At 43.3% G+C, this 19,517-nt stretch overlaps 1 protein-coding gene across 2 annotated transcripts in view; it reads right to left on the bottom strand.

Moving 5' to 3' along the window:
• The window catches only part of ANXA5 (annexin A5), a 31,787-nt gene extending 16,527 nt beyond the window's left edge, over nt 1-15,260 (bottom strand). Inside the window, exons 1-4 of one of the 2 annotated variants that reach the window (XM_043870958.1) lie at nt 14,870-15,260; nt 14,641-14,688; nt 1,859-1,943; nt 444-538 (exon numbers count right to left, since the gene is read on the bottom strand). In XM_043870958.1, coding sequence (XP_043726893.1) covers nt 444-538; nt 1,859-1,943; nt 14,641-14,688; nt 14,870-15,136 — 495 coding nt within the window. In that variant the 5' untranslated portion in view covers nt 15,137-15,260. Of the gene's footprint in view, nt 1-443; nt 539-1,858; nt 1,944-14,270; nt 14,391-14,640; nt 14,689-14,869 lie in introns of those variants that run through there. The other variant, XM_043870959.1, reaches the window with a different exon arrangement.
• Between the last annotated feature and the right edge of the window lie 4,257 nt (nt 15,261-19,517).

Raw genomic sequence — 19,517 nt, 5'->3', positions numbered from 1 at the left:
TAGTAACAAATTTAGTTTTTAGTTTGAATTGTTAATCAAGTAAGCACATTTAAACCAATGAATTAAAATTCATTTATTAAAACATCCCTCCAAGGGAACCAGACTGTGACTGCGTCGTAACAAAAGACGCTGCGATACAGGTTTACACCTGGGAGATAACACACCAGTCCTATGTGTGAGACACAGAAGGCAAGGGGACTGTGAGCACCATGAGACCTTTCAGCAACTTCATGGTGTCAAGCAAGGAAAATCCACCCCATGAAGGTAAGCTGGGTGAGCATCTTAACCAACAGCTCACAACTAAGAAACTAGAAAAGGAAAAAGGAGGAATAGGATGTCAGTATATTTACAAAAGAATATCAGGAGATTTTCAAACTAGTCTTAAAAGATAAAAAGATAAAGCTGCTCTCACAGTTCTACCTTGGGATGAAGTACGGTCTTACCCTGCCAAACAGAGTTTTAAAAGCCACAGCAATCTCCTGGCGCTGAGCATTACTGCGGGATGTCAACAGAGTCAGGATGCTCTCCTCATCCGTGCCTGCAATTACGTGCGAACCATTACACCTTGGCTCCCATGCCCCTTCTCTCAAAAACCTTTGTAACCAGATCCCCAGTCATTCCAATTCCTTGCCTCATAAAAAATATTTTATTAAAATATATTTATTAAATATATTAAAATATATTTATTAAATGAAAAATTTACAATATGAAAATGTTATTATTTCCAAAAATGCATACTACCCCTAAACATGATAAAGTAGATGCAAAAATTCTCCTCATTTTTTAAAAACTAATGCATCTAGTTTTTCTTGCAACAAAAGTTATTCAAGTAACACTTCTTCACAAGGCACAATGTATTGGGAGTTACAGGATATTGAGAAAGGAGAAAAGATACAGACCCTGGTTTCAAGTTACAAACAACATAGGGAAAAAAAAATACAAAAATACAAATAATCGCAAGCTAAGGTAGAATGTGACAAGGACCTTAGGAGAAGTCCAGGTGTTAAATGGGAGTTCAGAGGAGGTTCTCTAAGCTGACAAGTGGTAGAAGACAGTTTTGGGAAAAGCTTCTTGGAAAAGGTAAATCCCACCCAAAAGGGTCTTAAAGGATGAAAAGATTTTGCCAGGCAGTGATATAAAGAAGGAAAACTGGCTTTTAGAATTCAGGGAAAGCTCAGCAGTAGGAAGATGCAGGTCTTTCCTGAAGCGGTGATCACCGGAGAGCAGCTGGATCAGGGGACACGCCAGGCGGTGATGTGAGCTGGCGGAGAAAGAGGGCCGGAGCACCAGGGAAGCCCGTGCACCTGACCCCGCTACAGCAGACCTCACGAGACGCTCAGGACACAGAGCGCTGGGTCAGAGCATCAAGTCTGAGGAAGATGGAGCCCTTCACAAGGACATTAGTGTAGGAGGAGTCTGAGGACCAGGGGAGCAGTTATCTGTGGGAATTCCCATGGTGAGAGGTTTCCAAAAGGGCGAAAAAAAAAAAAACAAAAAACGGCAGAAGAGAAGACAGTGGGATGCAAGTCACTTGGGGAACCAGACATCTGACCGGACACCGAGAGCAAAGGCTGCACGGCTCATCACCCTCAGAGACGTCTGCCTGTCTACTCAATCAGCGGCTGTGCAGGTAAAGCTGAAAAGCTAAAAATACAGAGGCTGAGTCTAACTCCTGTCCAGGTCTACAGGCTGAACACGAGGGATGGTGAGTCATTATTTTTGTTATCTTAATTACCTACTCCTTCTATGTACATTCAGCTCAAAATACTCTAAAATTAGTCTTACTGTAAAACAAGACATTTTGTTCAGAAAAACAAGTGTCACATTTTTTTTAGAACAAAAAGAAGGCTGAATTTACCCAAGCCTTTCATGGCCTTCCGGAGAGTTTCTGCATCAGCCCGCTCATCGAATCCAGGGAAGTCAGTCACGGTGCCTCTGAGAACCTGGCACGGGAACATTTTTTATTATTAACAGCGTGACTAAGACCACAAACAGCATAAACTTTCTCTGTCTCATGTTCAGACTTTGCATTAATCTGGTAAGATGCACAGTTTCACTCGAAGTGGGAGATACACCCTGACAATGTGGATCAGCAGTGCACGGGTTCGGGGCACGGCTCTCCCGGCCACCGGCACTCCCGGGAGTGGGAAGGCTGGTGTCCCGCCTTCAGGCACTGCCCCAGGGATCCAGCCCCACCAGCGCGCCTCCTTACAGGCTTCTTTCCCATTCAGTCTCTCATCACTTTGATCTGCATGCATGCTCAGCTTGTATTAGAATTTGATGCCTTACCCTAAACACTCAACTCTAAGCGATGCTCTTAACGCATCTAGTCCTATCTCTTAGGGATTTGAAGATTCAGCAAAACCTGAAAAGATACTCAGTTGCTCATGTGCCCGAAGAATACAAATTTCTGAATTCAGAGTTTTATAAAGATATATTAGAATTATTAGAATATTCTATTTATAAGATTTCCTATGTTATCATATATAGTACTTCTAATCATCCAAGTATTTTAATATTAAAAAAAAATGCTTATAATATCATTAGATCTTTAGAATCCAAAGGCTTTACTAATCCTGAGCCATAAATTTTTATCTTGTGATAAAAGGAGGCTCCCAGGATTTATTTTTACCAATAAATGTTCCTGAAGTACCTCACAACTCCTGGCAAGGTTCCATCTAAAACTGAGAAATAAAGAGCTACAGGGAGTGGAGGCTGAGAATGCTTGTCTGGTTTACAATCACTTGTATTTTATTATGAAGGCATGGAAGCGCAGTCTCCCACAAGGAAAAAGATTTCTCTTCCACCTTAACATCCAATTGCTGCATTTGCCAACAATATGAGAACACCAACCAACCAACCAAATAAAAGATGACAAAAAAAAAAAAGAGTGCTATCCTTGGGGAAGAACTTCCGCGGGACGCAGCACCAGAGGCCAGCTCGGTGACCTCTCTTCAGTGGGCTGAATTACACCTCCTGAAGTAGCACTCGAGATTCAGGAGACAGATTCTCTCCTTGACCAAACTTTAGACAGAAACCTCAGAGCCTTCGTTTTGACAAGTGCTGGCATCAGCCTGCCAAGCCCAGCTGCACAAGAATCTTGCTGAGTCAGTTTACAGAGAATCCTCCCGATACTTAGTAACTCTTCAAGTTCCTCCTCTTCCATCTTTGATGTATGAATCTGTAGGCTGCCTTTAGCAAGAATCCTATGAGGCCAATTCAGAAAGAATCCTCTGCCCTTGACGTCTCCTCTTAGTAACTTCCCACCCACTGGCACCCTCAATCTGCTCACTGGTTACACATCCCCAGCCGCCTCTGCTGTATTTGCACTTGAACCCAATCTCTCTCTTCTACTGAAATAGCCATGACCCTTACTGCAATAGTCCTGAAAGTCTTCCTTACATGTTAATAACTGTGAGCATAATTTTTTAACAGTAGTTTTCTCTCATTCAAGGCAAGAAGAAAGATTCTTCTTTCCTCTAAACAGAGTTAGCCTTGAGAGAACCTACAGGAAGACCTTAGTGCTATAATGATGTGGCCAAAAGTATATAATCCCATGGAAGAGATGTTTCCCAGTCTGATCTCCCAACCCAGAGTATTGACTGGTAGCAACTTTCATCCCCACCCCTACCCTCTCCTCACACACGGAAAACAATAATTTGTGGACCTAGCTTGAGCATGTAGGGATGAGAAAACTCCCCTGCCCACCCTGGAGGAGGAACTGATGATGGAGACAGGATGTCTACTCAAGAAAGACAAAGAGGTCTTCTCCCTCTCCCCACTTTTCCTCTGATTATAAAACTCCAGCCCAGTAAATTCTCGGCATGGCATTTCTCCCCCATCCACTTGTAAGCCTTACAAGCATTCTATTCTAATAAATCACTTCTTATCTATCACTTTACCTCTCACTGAATTCTCTTCCGCACTGAGACATAAAGGACTACGGCAACCCGAGCTCTTCAGACCCCATAAATGACACAGGATGCTTTCTTTCCCAGACACCGTGCCCTACGTATCTCTTCATCCGGCTGTTCCTGAGTTGTATCCTTTTATAACAAACCAGAGATCTGTAAGTAAAATGTCTCTGAGTTCTATAAGCCAATGATGAGGTCACTGGAAATCCCAATCTACAGGCAGTCAGTAGGAAGCACAGGTGACAGTCTGGACTTGCAACTAGCATCTGAAATGGCTGAATACCGGAAGCCTCAAGTGGTTCAATATAATTACAAGAAGAACATTAGGTTGGGAGAAAAACTGCTAAGATTTGAGGAAACAGCCTTTCAAAATTAGTATGGGTTAGGAAAGTTATTTCTCAAGTCCAACTGCAATTTGTTTAGTAAGACCACTTCAAATCGGTGAGAAAGATACCATCAATATCATCACAAAAACAAATACATACCACGGGTTTTCTCAATGTGAGAACTTGAATGACTCAGTTCACCTGTCTGCTTATTTATTCATTCAAAACCATCTTTTGAATGGCTAGGAAAAAGTCATGATCCCTTAAGAGAAAATGACAAACAGGTAAATAATCAAGTGCAATAGAGTATATTCACACAGAAATTTCATCAGGGTAATGTGAGCACATAAAGGAGGGACTAAGATGAGAAAAGCGGGAAGAAAAGAAATCAGAAAACCTTCCCCATAGCAAGGGATAGTTAAGGAGTTTGGGATAGATGTGTACATGTTGCTATATTTAAAATGGATCAATCTACTATGTAGCACAGGGAACTCTGCTCAATTTTATGTGGCAGCCTGGATGGGAGGGGAGTTTGGGAGAGAATGGACACATGTATATGTATGGCTGAGCCCCTTCACTGTTCACAACATTGTTATCACACCATTATCACAACATTGTTAATTGGCTATATCCCAATATAACATAACGAGTTTAAAACGTGTCAAAAAAGAAAAGAAAGAAAGAAAAACTTGCCCCCAGTGTCTGAAGAGATGCCTGTGATTTTCCAGGCAGGCTCAGGAAAGCAGAGAAGGGCAGGCAGGTATTTCAAGGGGCATACAGACATGAGAGAAGGAAGCGATGTGGCACTCTGGACAGTGGGTTAAGCGTTTCAACAGACTGGAGCCAGCAGGAAGACTGGAGAGAAAAGGAAAGAAGTGAAAGGTCATCACAAGGAAAGGAAGGCTGAGAGTCACTGGGTCAGACCTCCCTGGTTGGCGAGGAAGCCCCGGAGGGCACTGCAGCAACCCCGGAAAACAAGGCCGAGCCCGCAGGGCAGCAGCGGGGACCACAGGACGGAGCTGCACGCAGTGGAGACAGAAGGGCTGTTTAAAAACCACCGAACGGAAGAAGGCTAAAAAAGGCCTGATCAAAGTCAGGAGCAGGGGAGTGGAAAGGCAAAGGCAGACTGGAACAGGGCCAAGGCAGAAGGAAACCATTTAGGATGATTTGTTTTTTGGAAAGGGAAGAGGAAGGTTGCTTCTGCCCTCCTCCACAAACTGAACCAACAACAGGCGTGGCAGTCGCCGCCCGTCACCAAAGACAAGGCTAACAGAACGGAGAGAAGAGCCAGAGGCGAGGGGCAGGTCAGCGGCCGTCCGAAGAGCAGATGAGCCCAGCGCTTCAGGGGGTCCTCTCAGTGAAACCCCATTTCACAAGTGCAGAAACCCGCTGGCCGAGAAGGGTTTGGCAGGTCACTCAAGTGACCGGCAAGCAAACACGCAGCAGAGCTGGGACGCAACACAGGCCACCGGCCCGTGGGCTCCTGACTAGGATGCCACGCAGCCTCCCAAAGGCAAAAAGGTAAAATCCAAAGAAGGTGATGGAACGGAAGCCAAAGCAGAAAAACACTCCAAGGAAAGGAAGAAAAGGCAGCGTGCACACCCCGGGGTGTGAGCCGCGTGAGAGGAGGCGGCAGCGGGGCCACTGGGGCTGGCAAGCAAGAGGTCCCTGTGGTGGCGAAGTCTGGCTGAAGGACACCGATGACCAAACTGAGAGGCCAGGCATCTCTGTGAACGCCCATCCCACAAACGGGTGGGTTTTTATATTTTTAAAAAACACACTTTAAAAAATACTTTATCCAGGTTACAGGCTCTGAAGAAGCTGCCAGTAGAAAGAGAAGTTAAAAATAGGGAAGAACAGGAGACAGGAGGGGTCTGCCTTAAAAGGAGAGACATTTGACCCCTGATCCTGAGGAAAATGAGGTGAAAAGGGGAAAAAAGAGACAGCGGTGTCTCCTTACGTCTTAGCCACTGTGAAGAAGAAATAACTGCTGGTTGTATTTCTGAGAGTTTTCTAGAAACTGGGGAACATTCTTGCTGCATTCCACTTGATCAGTGATCGTGAGGAAGCGAGCGAAGCCACGCAGCAGTAGTAAGGACCAGATGTGAATCACAGGACGTGAGTCACACAGACAGAACCCTTGTTTGGACAGCCGTGTCCAGCTCCATCCCCACCCACGCCCACACCAAACCAAACCACGGGACTCTGAGTGACTCACAGAGGGCTTACCCCGCTTCCTAGCCTCGCTGCTAGCCTCAAGTTCCACACACACACCTTCCCCAGGGGAATTCCAAGGGTAAGCAGCTACTGTTCCCTGAGTCTGTCCTCAGTTCACCTCATCCACCCTGATTCTCTGCCACCAGTGCCATAACCAAGGGAATTATCATAGATGCTTAGACAACAGGGGGCCAAAACATGTAATTCACTCTGCTAACTCTCAACTTCAACTTACCCATTCTTCTAGGTCTATAATTTTGTGGGACTTTTTTTGTTTGCTCTGAATGAAAAAGTTCATTATGTTCAAAGACTAGGTATGCAAAATAAAATGAATAAAATTAAACCAAAACACAAGTGGAAGGCTTCTTTTCTAGAATTTAAGACACAAGAAAATAATACAAAAATAGCCTTTCAAATTTAAAAATGAGACCCATTCACCTGGGTCTGGAACATTTTAAACTGAAGGCACAAAGGAGAACTAAACTCTCTTTAAGTCTGTCATCTAGTTCTATGAAATCAATACCTGAACACCTACCAACCATTCCACATAGTATTCACTGAGCCAGAAATCATTAAGCAAAGCCCTGTAGCTGAGCAGCTGTACAGTGGGTTTTAAGTACGGCTCTTCTGAGGCTCAGGTTTTGCAAAAAGCCTTCTGGAGGCCACCAATAAAGGGGCAAGGAGGGAAAGCCAAGGACAGAGTCCTGCCTTTCCTCTCGAATCAGAGCAGCTGACATCTCATCTAATGGGCAAAGTACAGAGCAGGCCCACTAATATTTCTTGTGATAATGGGACTCAGAGATCAGCAGAGGGAAAAAAAAAAAGAACCCTGAAAATTACTGTAGTAGGAGAGAAATGAGATAAGCAAGGAATGAGCGAGAAGCCACGGCAACAGGATGATGATTTGAGACACAAAGTAAATTAACATCAGAAAAAAGCAGAATTTCCTAGAGCACTGAGAGGTATAGTACAGATACCCATCACGAGGGCTCAAAAATAAGATCTCAAGCCCTTATCTTCGCCATTGCTCAATACCATCAAAACAGGTAAAAACTACAGTTCAAAGTCTCAAATTCAAACTGTCACTATTGTTAAGTTTCACGTAGCTTTCTTTCCCTTTCATGGTCCTTTTTGGTTCCTTCAGTTATTCAATTACCTTTGACCTTTGAATGTTAGGTAAGTAAAAAAACTATATATAAAGTAGTTTACACTCAGTGGTAAAGAATCCGCCTGCAATGGAGGAGATTCGGGCTCGATCCCTGGGTTGGGAAGATCCCTGAGGCGGGCATGACAACCCACTCCAGTATTCTTGCCTGGAGAATCCCATGGACAGAGGCGCCTGGCGGGCTACGGTCCACGGGACTGCCAAGAGTCAGACACGACTGAAGCAAATGGGCACGCATGCACACACAGTGGAAGAAAAGGTTTAGTAACTTAATAAAGATTTTGTCAATATAAGTGAGACTTCTGTTGTATTTCTTTAAAGCACCTATGGCTACCACCTTGCTAATTATAAGAATGCCTTTGCTCGGCAAATACTAATAAAATGGAAAGTTTAACTGTCTATGAATAATGGTGATACTTTTCAATCAGTTCAGTGGGCAAATGCATTAACCTCTGATGAAGGGGCTATTTTATCTAGTTGTTCAACTGGCCATTTTGCACAAAGCACATGAAAAGCTATTTTACTAACCAATTCATTCTCAACAAAGCTTCAGAAAATAATCAAGTTTATAGATTTCTCATATTAGCGAAGAGTGTACATGGATTCACAACTTCCTTTTGCATCAAAACAAGAGACAGAAATCTAATGAACATGGCTAGTCCTAAAGAGAGGTAGAAAACAAGCTTCAAATCTTTAGTTGCAAGAACAGATAAATAATACATAAACAAAGGGATGACCTATAGAGATGAAAGATTATTGTCTATGGAATTCTCCAGGCCAGAATACTGAGTGGGTAGCTTTTCTCTTCTCCAGGGGATCTTCCCAACCCAGGGATGAAACCCAGGTCTCCCACATTGTAGGCGGGATTCTCTACCAGCTGAGCCAAAAGGGAAGCCCAAGAATACTGGGGTGGGTAGCCTATCCCTTCTCCAGGGGATCTTTCTGACTCAGGAATTGAATCAGGGTCTCCTGCACTGCAGGCAGATTCTTTACCAGCTGAGCTACCAGGGAAGCCCTTATACATAAACAAAGGGATGACCTATAGAGAGGAAAGAGAGTAAAATCATATACACCCCGCTACACAGCACAACCTAAATGTTCTATAAAGAACTCAAGGTCAATAAATCTACTGTTTTTCTCTCACCTCAAACCTGCATTCCTTTCTCAAAAGAAAAACACAATCTACCACTTCATCAAGCAAGCCACTCATCTTGAAGGGTGGTGGCCCTTCACTAACCCCCATTCACTCATGCATCCAATTTGCCCGCTCTCTCCTACAGTCCCCTCCTACTGAAAGTCCCAGTTACTGCCTAGGTTAAGCTCTCAAAATTTCACAGGGGTTACAGCAACAGATTCCCAAGTAGCCTTCCAGTCTCCGCTCGCCTCCTCAACTCCCGCACCACCACCCGGGCATGACTCTGGGGCCATCTTCGTCAATGCAAACCTGACGGAGGCACAGCCCAGCCTCTGGCTCTAGGGTAGCTCCCCATTCCCTGCAGAATGGTCCGCGCTAAGTCTGGCTCCTGGACAGCCTCTCCAGCACCCTTTCCCAAGGCAGGCTCCATCACCCCCCACCTGCCTGCCCTTCAATCCAGCAGAACCACACTGCCTGCAGCCCTGGGCCCTGCCTCCCAAACTCCTCCACAACCTTGAGCATGTGCTTTTGCTCTTACTGCCTCAAGGCATCATGCCTGTCCTCTTCTGTCCCGGATGACTAACACCAGCTCAGGAAGCTCTGTTTCCTCTTCTGTGAAGCCGAAATAGTAATACTTATTTCCAAAACTGTACAGAGAGCACCAGGCACAAAGGACTTGGCAACAAAGGACAATGGCAACTTTGTATCAATAAGTCTTAGTTCCCTTTTCCTTTTTATACGCCACGGCTAAGAATACTGGCACAGAGGAGGAATTCAAAAGCTTCAAACATTCACAAATATATGCATGAATGGCAAAGTAAAGAGAACAGTTAGGAACTGGAGTCCAAAGAAAACAACACCACTGGAATATGCACTCCTTTCAAATGATCAACTGCTTACAGATTTACATATTCTGCAAACCAATAGATGTGTCCATAAAACACAAAGCAAAGGTGTTAGGAACACTAATTTTTGTTAAAAAAAAAAATCAACTGATATATTTGTGAAGTTTTAGAATAGCATACAGGTTATATGAATAAATTTTATTTCAGAACTAGACCTCTAACTTGCCACCTGTGTCAAAGGGACATTAGCTCAAGATAAGAGAATTAGATTTACTGAACAACAACAACAAATTGCTTTGCCAACAAAGGTTAGTTAGTCAAGCTATGGTTTTTCCAGTGGTCACGTATGGATGAGAGAGTGGGACCATAAAGAAGGCTGAGCGCTGAAGAAGTGCTGCTTTTGAACTGCAATGCTGGAGAAGACTCTTCAGAGTCCCTTGGAGAGCAAGGAGATCAAACCAGCCAATACTAAAGGAAATCAGCTCTGAATATTCATTGGAAGGACTGATACCGAAGCTGAAGCTCCAATACTTGGGCCACCTGATGTGAAGAGCCGACTCATTGGAAAAGACCTTGATGCTGAGAAAGATTGAGGGCAGGAGAAGAAGGGGTGACAGAGAATGAGATGGTTGGATGACATCACCAACTTAATGGACATGAGTTTGACCAAACTCCAGTAAATAGTGAAGGACAGGGAGGCCTGGCATGCTGCAGTCCATAGGGTCACAAAGAGTCGGACATGACTTAGCAACTGAACAACAACAATGAATTGCTTAGTGGCTTGCAAAGCTGTCAAACAGCTTGGGATCGAGTTCTTTCTCAGCATCCAAAATGAAGACCAGAGTCAAAGGAATTAGGAACTGAGATTGACTAACCCAAAGCAGCAGAGGCCATGGGTAAACAGGTAACCTAACGTCAGAACCACCAAGGGAGTAACTACAGAGAGATTTGACCTTAAAGTGAACGGCATGAAAATAGGCACTCAAAATCCAGCCAACTCCTCTGGAATGAAAGTCATTTCAAATTTCTCCATTTCCATGGATACTGCTTGCTCTGCACAGGGCCTTTGTCAACTATCATTGAGCAAAAATGTCAAGCCAACCAAAACAATCTCTTATTCAAATCTTGGACAGTTTAAACATGAATCAGGCTGGTAACGGTGATGTTCACGAAGCTTCTAGCCAAAAATTATGCAGCCTCCTTTTGCTTCATGACATTCCTAATGCCCTGAAGATATTAACTCTTTGTAAACAACACTGTAAATAAAACTAAGTTTAGACAGTCTAAAATTAACTTTTTAAAGTTTCATTATCTTAAAAGATAGCTAAAAGACATAAAAACCTTAAGTTGAATTAAAATGTATTATATGGATCATTTGTCTATGAAACAGAGCCAACTCTTGATTTTCCAAACCAAAGAACACAGAAGTACACAATGTACTTTTAACTACTTAAATAAATTAGAATATCTATGAAGTAGTTTGGTTCTAGCTAAATACTGAGATTTAAAAAAAAAAAAAAACCTGTGTAAGCAAGTAAAGCCATAGGAAAGAAATAGGTCCGGACTCTATTTAAGAAATCCAACCCAAAATATGGCATATCAGATTAAAGAGATGACCCTAAAACACAATGAAAAATTCACTTTTATAATCATAAGTTGATTGTTAAGAGAAAAAAAGAGAAAAGATTCAAAAATATTTACTATCTATAATAATTCAGGCAATTTTAACAGCTCTTTGATTATTCGCTAGTAAATATCTTCAACCAGCTTGTACCCAAAGTTACCATAGTAGATTATGTGACTGATCCAACAATCGTAATCATTTACTACTCATTTGGCACTTTATGTGAAAATAACATGAATGCTGTGGTTTCAAACCATATAAATATAAAACCATCCAAATGAATAGTTTCAAACATAAAAAAAAAAAAGTAAAGAGTACCCAGGAATTGTTTACACCAGGCACATTTGTAATTTATCTTCTTGTATGTCATGAGCAGTTTACAGTGAACCAGTATGCTTTCTTTGAGAAAAACTGGGAAGCCCCAAGGTAGACCACCTCTCCCACAGCAGTTAAAGGCTAAGTCTCACCTATTTCAGGACTGATGGATGAGAATTAGGACAAGAAAGAGAAGGTCAGAGCTCAAGTGCTGGCTGCCCCACAAATGCCTCTAACTCCACACGTGTTTGTCTAACATCATGTCACTTTTAAAACATTTATTTTTTAACTGAAGGGTAATTTCTTTACAGAATGTTGTGGTTTCTGTCAAACCTCCACATGAATCAGCCACAGGTATACATATATCCCCTCCCTTTTGAACCTCCCTCCCATCGCCCTCCCCATCCCACCCCTCTAGGTTGTTGCAGAGCCCCTATTTGAGTTTCCTGAGCCACACAGCAATTCCCATTGGCTCTGTATTTTACACATGGTGATGTGAGTTTCCATGTTCCTCTCTCCATACAGCTCACCCTCTCCTCCCCTCTGCCCATGTCCATAAGTCTATTCTCTGTCTGCGTCTCCACTGCTGCCCTGCAAATAAATTCATCAGTCATCTTTCTAGATTCCATATTAGCATTAGCATACAATATTTCTCTTTCTCTTTCTGACTTACTTCACTCTGTATAATAAGCTCCTGGTTCATCCACCTCATTAGAACTGACTCAAATGTGTTCCTTTTCATGGCTGAGTAGTGTTCCACTGGGTACAAATCATGTCACTTGTTATGTAGCTTCCAACATTTGCTACAGCTCTGTCCCCCTGCACTGACATAATTTAACTAAAATGGTGGCATTGATATGAATCATATTAATTTTATTAATTATATTAATTTTATTAATATAAATATGCACAAGAGTATAAAATATCCCTAGTATTTGTTTACAGAAAAAAAAAAAAAACTCCAGGGTATCTGTCAAAGATTCATCAATACTATCTGTCAAAGACCCATCAATACTGTTTTTCTTAATAAAACAGTCATGACATTCATCTATGTATGTGATAACTGATTCCTGGGTATCTGCTGTTATCTGTAGGGTGGTCTCAATATTAAGTAAAAAGAGAAAACTATTGGTATGGAAGATTTAGTTCATAAACGTGAAGCATTACTACTGTGGGAGGATGCATTTTCATTTTTCAGTAAATAAGAGACACTCACATTTAACAATACATTTTAAATTGCCAGAACATGCACCTCTTCAAGTCAGGCTCTACAGATGGCCACAGAGTGGAGGCCTTTGGTTCCCAAACCACACATCAACAAATGGAACTACCATGGAAACTGTTTGAAACCTAACACTGAAGTGCTTCAGCTTTCCTACAATTACGTCAGAGCCCAAAGGAAATTTTAGACAGTGCAATTCCATAATGTATGCATTCTGTACACTATCAAATGTTAAGTGTAAAGCCAACAAAACTCCCATCTTAAATATTTTAACAAACTATTTCACTTAAATGGTTTCCAAGGATAATAACAAAGTTACTGTAAAATTCAACATTGTATCTTTCTTAATATTACTTGTAACTTTTATGATAACTAAAAACTGACTTGGCTATAAAACAGTCCTGGTTATATTGTAAGAGATCACATACAAAATTCTATAATACAAGTCACCAATCTCCCAGGTTTTGCATATACAAAGGTTTTTACATTATTTTTGCATTATTTTTAATTAATGTAATTACATTAATGTTCTTTGAAATTATTAATATCCACATTTGGAAAAATGTGTTCATTTATGCTATTTTGGGTAAGGAGTCTACACAATTAAAGGAATTGATTAGAAAACTTCAGGAATCACCGGGTAAACTTACAAAAGAGATAAGAGAAACAGCCGAATGAGCTAGAATAAAGAGAATTATTCTCTGATGCTTGCGAAATTATCATTTACATCCACACCAGCATATCAAGATAGGAAAAATAATTCTTAGCCAAGTAAAGTTAATCCCATATAAAAGTATCCTTTATACAGTTAAGAATCTAAACCAAAGTTTCCACTAGAAGTAATATGAGAATTGGTTTGTTGTAATTCTTAAGTGCAAAGAAGGAAGTAAGAATGGAAGTACTGTATAAATTTAATAAAATTACCAACTTCTCTTAATCCTCCCATTTTCTCTTGGAGAAGACTATGAAACGTTTTTCAATTTTGGTAAGTCGATCTGGTTTTTTTTTTTTAAGTGAACTATACATGAAAGAGGGCATTGTTTGAGCAGTTTAAACACTTGTTTAAATAAAAGTTTCTGGACTCTTAACAAGCCAGTTAGATCGATGAGATCTGTAAAATTAGTTTCGGGGTGGAGCTGTCTTAAGTACCGATTTTTAATTCACTGTTGAAGATTGTACCACACGGTCAACTGTTACAGAGTTCGACATTTAGACGACTTTCTCTTCCCTACACTTTTGATAAATGTATGCACAGCAAAGAAAGCAATATTATTAGGTAATCAAGTTCTGAAACAGTCCCAAGGCAGATTCAATTCAGAACTCGTTCCACGAGTTCGTTACTTAGGAAAAGCAGCTCTTCGGTTTAATCTTTTGACATAGGGCTCGGTGGAACCAGTGCCGCCGAAGAACAGTTCCTCTGGGTGAGGCTGGGTTGAGCAACTGGAAAAAGCTCCACTACAACTCTACTAGAAAAGGCCAACGCCCACCCCTAGTACAAGAAACTTACCGAAAATAAAATCAAGTCAAAAGAAAAAAGAAATGCGTTCGCTTCACTTGCTTTGGTTCTAACTCCAGCAACTCTGGGCTTTCTGGAAGGCTCCCTTTCACACATTTACTCACGAAAAAAAAGCGCACAAAAATCCGGCCACGTCACCGTCGGCTGCGCCCGCGGGGCTGCCAGCGCCGGGTGAGAGCAGGTTCCGGTGGACTCTCCCCAGGCAAGGGAACAAAGAGGGAACTAAACAGGAATATGAGAATTCCCGCAGGCAGATTCCGTTTACTCCTCAACTTTTCTGACTTTCCAACAAATTCTGGAACTCCTGAGCAGTTTACAAAGTTGGTAAATCCGAGCGCTGCGCGAGGGCGCACGGCCTTACCTGTGCCATGGCGCCTGCCCAGGTCAGGAGAAGGTGAGCGACGCAGGACTGCAAGAGAAGAAAAAGACCGCGGCTTCAGCGGGCCAGACACCCCACGAGGCGCCCAGACAGCCCCCCGGCGCCCCGCCGCAGACCCGCCCTCCCCGCAACCGGAGACCGCTGTCCGCCCAGCGGCCGCGCCAGCCCGGCGCCCGCGCTCCCTCTGCGGGCGCGGCGAGCGCTCACTCACCCAGACCCGAACTGCGGGGAAGGCGGCGGGGCGCGCAGAGCCGGCGAGGGTGAGCGGAGGACGCTGCGGCCGCTGCTTGCTGGCGGCTCCAGGCAACGGAAACACAGCGGCTCGGTCCGGCCCCGCCCAGCCCAGCCCTGCCGGGCGCGGCCCGCACCGCCCCTGGGCGCCCCCGACCGCCTCAGGCCTCAGTGCGCCTGCGTGGGCCGCGGCTGCTCCCAGTCCTCGCCGCCTGGGTGGAGCCCGGCCGCCGCTGCTTTGGAACATTGAGGGGTCTCGGCACCCAGGGCACCGGGGAAAGTCTGGCCTTCGTGCAGCGAGGAGGCCATGGGGAACAGTGCAGGACTCTGAGTTTGGCGTGGGGGACCTTCCTCCGCTCCGTGGCCACAGGAACGTGGGCCTCACCCAGTGCCCGGACGTCACGATGCATGCGCATCTTTTTGGAAGACCACACAGGCACTCCTGTCTAGGACAGCGAATCTTTGACCACGTTCTAAAATTCCCAAGTTTATTTTTGTTTAAAAAAAAAAAAAAAGTCACTGCTTTCTTGTTAGATAGCCCTGTCTTTTCTATGGTGTCTTATTTGGGGAATTTCAAAACCTCCGCCTGGGGTCAGTTTCTATATTCAGAACCAGCCTAGAACCTTCAAATAACTTAAATTTGGGCCATTTCCTATTATTAATTAAACGTAAAATATATGAATATATGTGGGACGGCGGGGACAGAGACAAAGACACAGACACGGAAGGATACTGTAGTAGGCTGATGCACAGAAGGACCACGGAAAGCCGTGCCCTTCTCAGACTCACAGGCCTCGGGGAGGGGAGACGCTGGAGTGGGCTCCCGGAGGCAAGAGGACGGAGTGTGCAACTCTAGACACAATGATGTATTCTAGGACCCGAAGAGCAAAGTCCTGTGGCGATACGAGATAGATAAGAAGCTAGTCTGCTTTGAGGAATAAAGAGGTTTTTCTCATAAATTATTAATAAACGTCGAACTAGTGTGGTTCTTTGTATGGATAAAACTTCTTTCATTCACATAAGAGCCACATGCTTAATCAGGCCCTGACAAAGTCACAACAGAGTGATTGTTTGCCGGAAATGGAGGCAAAATTTCGAAGTATGTGGAGCTTGCCACACACGAAGACACACACACATACACTCTCTCTCATCTTTCAGCTTGCCTTTCCTCTTCCCCGGAAGCCTCTTGTCAGGCAGCCCAGCATCTCTGCGGTGGCCTCATGCTCCCTGACTTGAGCCTCTCCCGGAGCGCTGGAGACAGCCACAGAGTGTGAGTTATGCTTTTCATTTTACTGAACTTCACTGAGAGGAGCTCCTTCAGCGTGGCCCGGAGCATTCTTTTCTCCTCACACATCCACTTCCTTAAAGTCCTTTTCTTACCGTCTTTCTCACTTCCTACTCTGAGAACAATGGAATGACGCCAGACCTCAGCGATTCTGTTTTAACAATGCTGTTCATTTTATAGGATAATGATGCCTGTTGTAGGTTATCAACTTGCTCTGTGTCCGGCAGCTAAACATTGATAGAGTCAATGAATTATTAGACACCATTTTGATACACACACTCAATTCGTATTTCTCTCACTTTCGGTCACGTGGATCTATTCAACTCCTACTCTGGATCAGGCACAGCCCCCAGCACTGGGGGTAGGATGATGCAATAAATGAAACAAAGTGCCTGCCCTCACAGGTCACACATTCTGTGGAGGAGACAGACAATAAAATGATACTTATGTCCACTATGAAGTTTTCTATAAGAAGATAAAGTGGGGCTGGGGAATCAGGCTGAAGGGAGCATTGTTTTGCCAAAGGTGGTCTGAGGAGTTGCTCAGAGACTTGACAAGAAACCTGAGTTGATATAATTTGATTATATTTGACAGCAATTTACTGAGCACCTGTGAGAAAAGGTCTACACAAGAGTCTGGCCCTTAGTATTACAGACAGAGCATGAATACAGATACTTCAATGGCGGAACAAACTAAATATTAAGAGATACATAAAACACAATCAAAATGCAATTGGTGTCAGAAGTTCAGTTCAGGCACTCAGTCGTGTCCAACTCTGTAACCCTATGGACTGCAGCATGTCAGTCCACCATGTCCATCACTCAAACTCTTGTCCACTGAGTCGGTGATGCCATCCAACCATGTCATCCTCTGTCGTCCCCTTCTTCTCCCCCCTTCCATCTTTCCCAGCATCAGGATCATTTCACTGAGTCACTTCTTCACATCGGGTGGCCAAAGTACTGGAGTTTCAGCTTCAACATCAGTCCTTCCAATGAACAACCAGGAATGATCTCCTTTAGGATGGACTGGTTGGATTTCCTTGCAGTCCAAGGGACTCTCAAGAGTCTTCTCCAACACCACAGCTCAGAAGCATCAATTCTTCCGCGCTCAGCTTTATAGTCCAACTCTCACATCCATACATGACCACTGGAAAAATCACAGGTTTGACTGTTGCTGCTGCTGCTAACTCACTTCAGTCGAGTCCAACTCTGTGTTACCCCAGATGGCAGCCCACCAGGCTCCCCCGTCCCTAGGATTCTCCAGGCAAGAATACTGGAGTGGGTTGCCATATCCTTCTCCAATGCATGAAAGTGAAAAGTGAAAGTGAAGTCACTCAGTCATGTCCGACTCCTAGCGACCCCAGGGACTACAGCTTACCAGGCTCCTCCATCCATGGGATTTTCCAGGCAAGAGTACTGGAGTGGGGTGCCATTGCCTTCTCTGATAGGCTTGACTAGATGGACCTTTGTTGGCAAAGTAATGTCTCTGCTTTTCAATATGCTATCTAGGTTGGTCATAACTTTCCTTCCAAGGAGTAAGCGTCTTTTAATTTCATGGCTGCAATCACCATCTGCGGTGATTTTGGAGCCCAGAATAATAAAGTTAGCCACTGTTTCCATTATTTCCCCATCTGTTTGCCATGACCCATGCCATGATCTTAGTTTTCTGAATGTTAAGCATTAAGCCAACTTTTTCACTCTCCTCTTTCACTTTTATCAAGAAGCTATTTAGTTCTTCACTTTCTGCCATAGAGTGGTGTCATCTGCATATCTGAGGATATTGATATTTCTCCCGGCAATCTTGATTCCAGTTTGTGCTTCTTCCAGCCCAGCGTTTCTCATGATGTACTCTGTATATAAGTTAAATAAGCAGGGTGACAATATACAGCCTTGATGTACTCCTTTCCCTGTTTGGAACCAGTCTGTTGTTCCATGTCCAGTTCTAATTGTTGCTTGCTGACCTGCATACAGGTTTCTCAAGAGGCCAGTCAGGTGGTCTGGTAGTCACATCTCTTTCAGAATTTTCCATAGTTTATTGTGGGCCACACAACCAAAGACTTTGGCATAGTCAATAAAGCAGAAATAGATGTTCTTCTGGAACTCTCTTGCTTTTTTGATGATCCAGCGGATATTGGCAATTTGATCTCTGGTTCCTCTGCCTTTTCTAAAACCAGCTTGAACAGCTGGAACTTCACAGTTCATGTATGCTGAACCCTGGCTTGGAGAATTTTGAGCATTATTTTTCTAGCATGTGAGATGAGTGCAATTGTGCGGTAGTTTGAGCATTCTTTGGCATTGCCTTTCTTTGGGATTGGAATGAAAACTGATCTTTTGCAGTCCTGTGGCCACTGCTGAGTTTTCCACATTTGCTGGCATATTGAGTGCAGCACTTTCACAGCATCATCTTGTAGGATTTGAAGTAGCTCAACTGGAATTCGGTCACCTCCACTAGCTTTGTTAGTAGTGATGCTTCCTAAGGCCCACTTGACTTCACATTCCAGGATGTCTGGCTCTAGGAGAGTGATCATACCATCACGATTATCTGGGTCATGAAGATCTTTTTTGTATATTCTTCTGTGTATTCTTGCCACCTCTTCTTAATATCTTCTGCTTCTGTTAGGTCAGAAGAGGGACAGCTAATATTTTGTCAAAGAATTTAAAAAATTAATTGATGTGACATCTGAATTGGGCTTTGTGGGAGGATATTTTGTCAGACAATGAAGAGGAGAAAGGGTGATCTGGTTAAGTGAATAGCAAAACCAAAATCAGCAAAGTTCCTTTGTGTATGTGTGAATTGAATTTGTAAAATGGCTGGAGTGAAAAGGGCATAAAAACTGTCACTTAAAGACTCTGTTTTGTGAAGAAGGGCATGACACCCCACTCCAGTATTCTTGCCTGGAGAATTCCTTGGACAGAGCAGACTGGCAGGCTACAGTCCACAGGGCCCAAAGGGTCGGACACAACTGAATGGACTGAGTACACGTGTATGCAAAGACTCTGCTTTGAAGGGCATGTTTAATGGATGCATTTTGAATAAGTGGTGTTTTTTTAACTATTAGGTGTTATAATTGATGCACACTCAGGAAATCCATATTAACTCTTAAAAACAGTGTCTGTTATGTATCCCAAAAGCCCCTGATCAGTGACCAAAAGTCATCTTCAGACTCTCCACTCAATCTTTTCAGTTAATTCTTTCATTCTCCTAATTATACCTTCTCTTTCTTGAATTTAAAATTAAAATTACTCATGTGTTGTCTTTATATTGTGTTAGTTTTAAGTATTTTGTAATAATGTTGGTTTGTTTGCTGTATTTCTGGGGTACAAATAATAGACTTCAGCTATTT

This window comes from Cervus elaphus, chromosome 17, assembly GCF_910594005.1.
Source record: "Cervus elaphus chromosome 17, mCerEla1.1, whole genome shotgun sequence".
Taxonomy (NCBI): Eukaryota; Metazoa; Chordata; class Mammalia; order Artiodactyla; family Cervidae; genus Cervus; species Cervus elaphus.
This window is presented reverse-complemented; position numbering and strand designations above follow the sequence as displayed.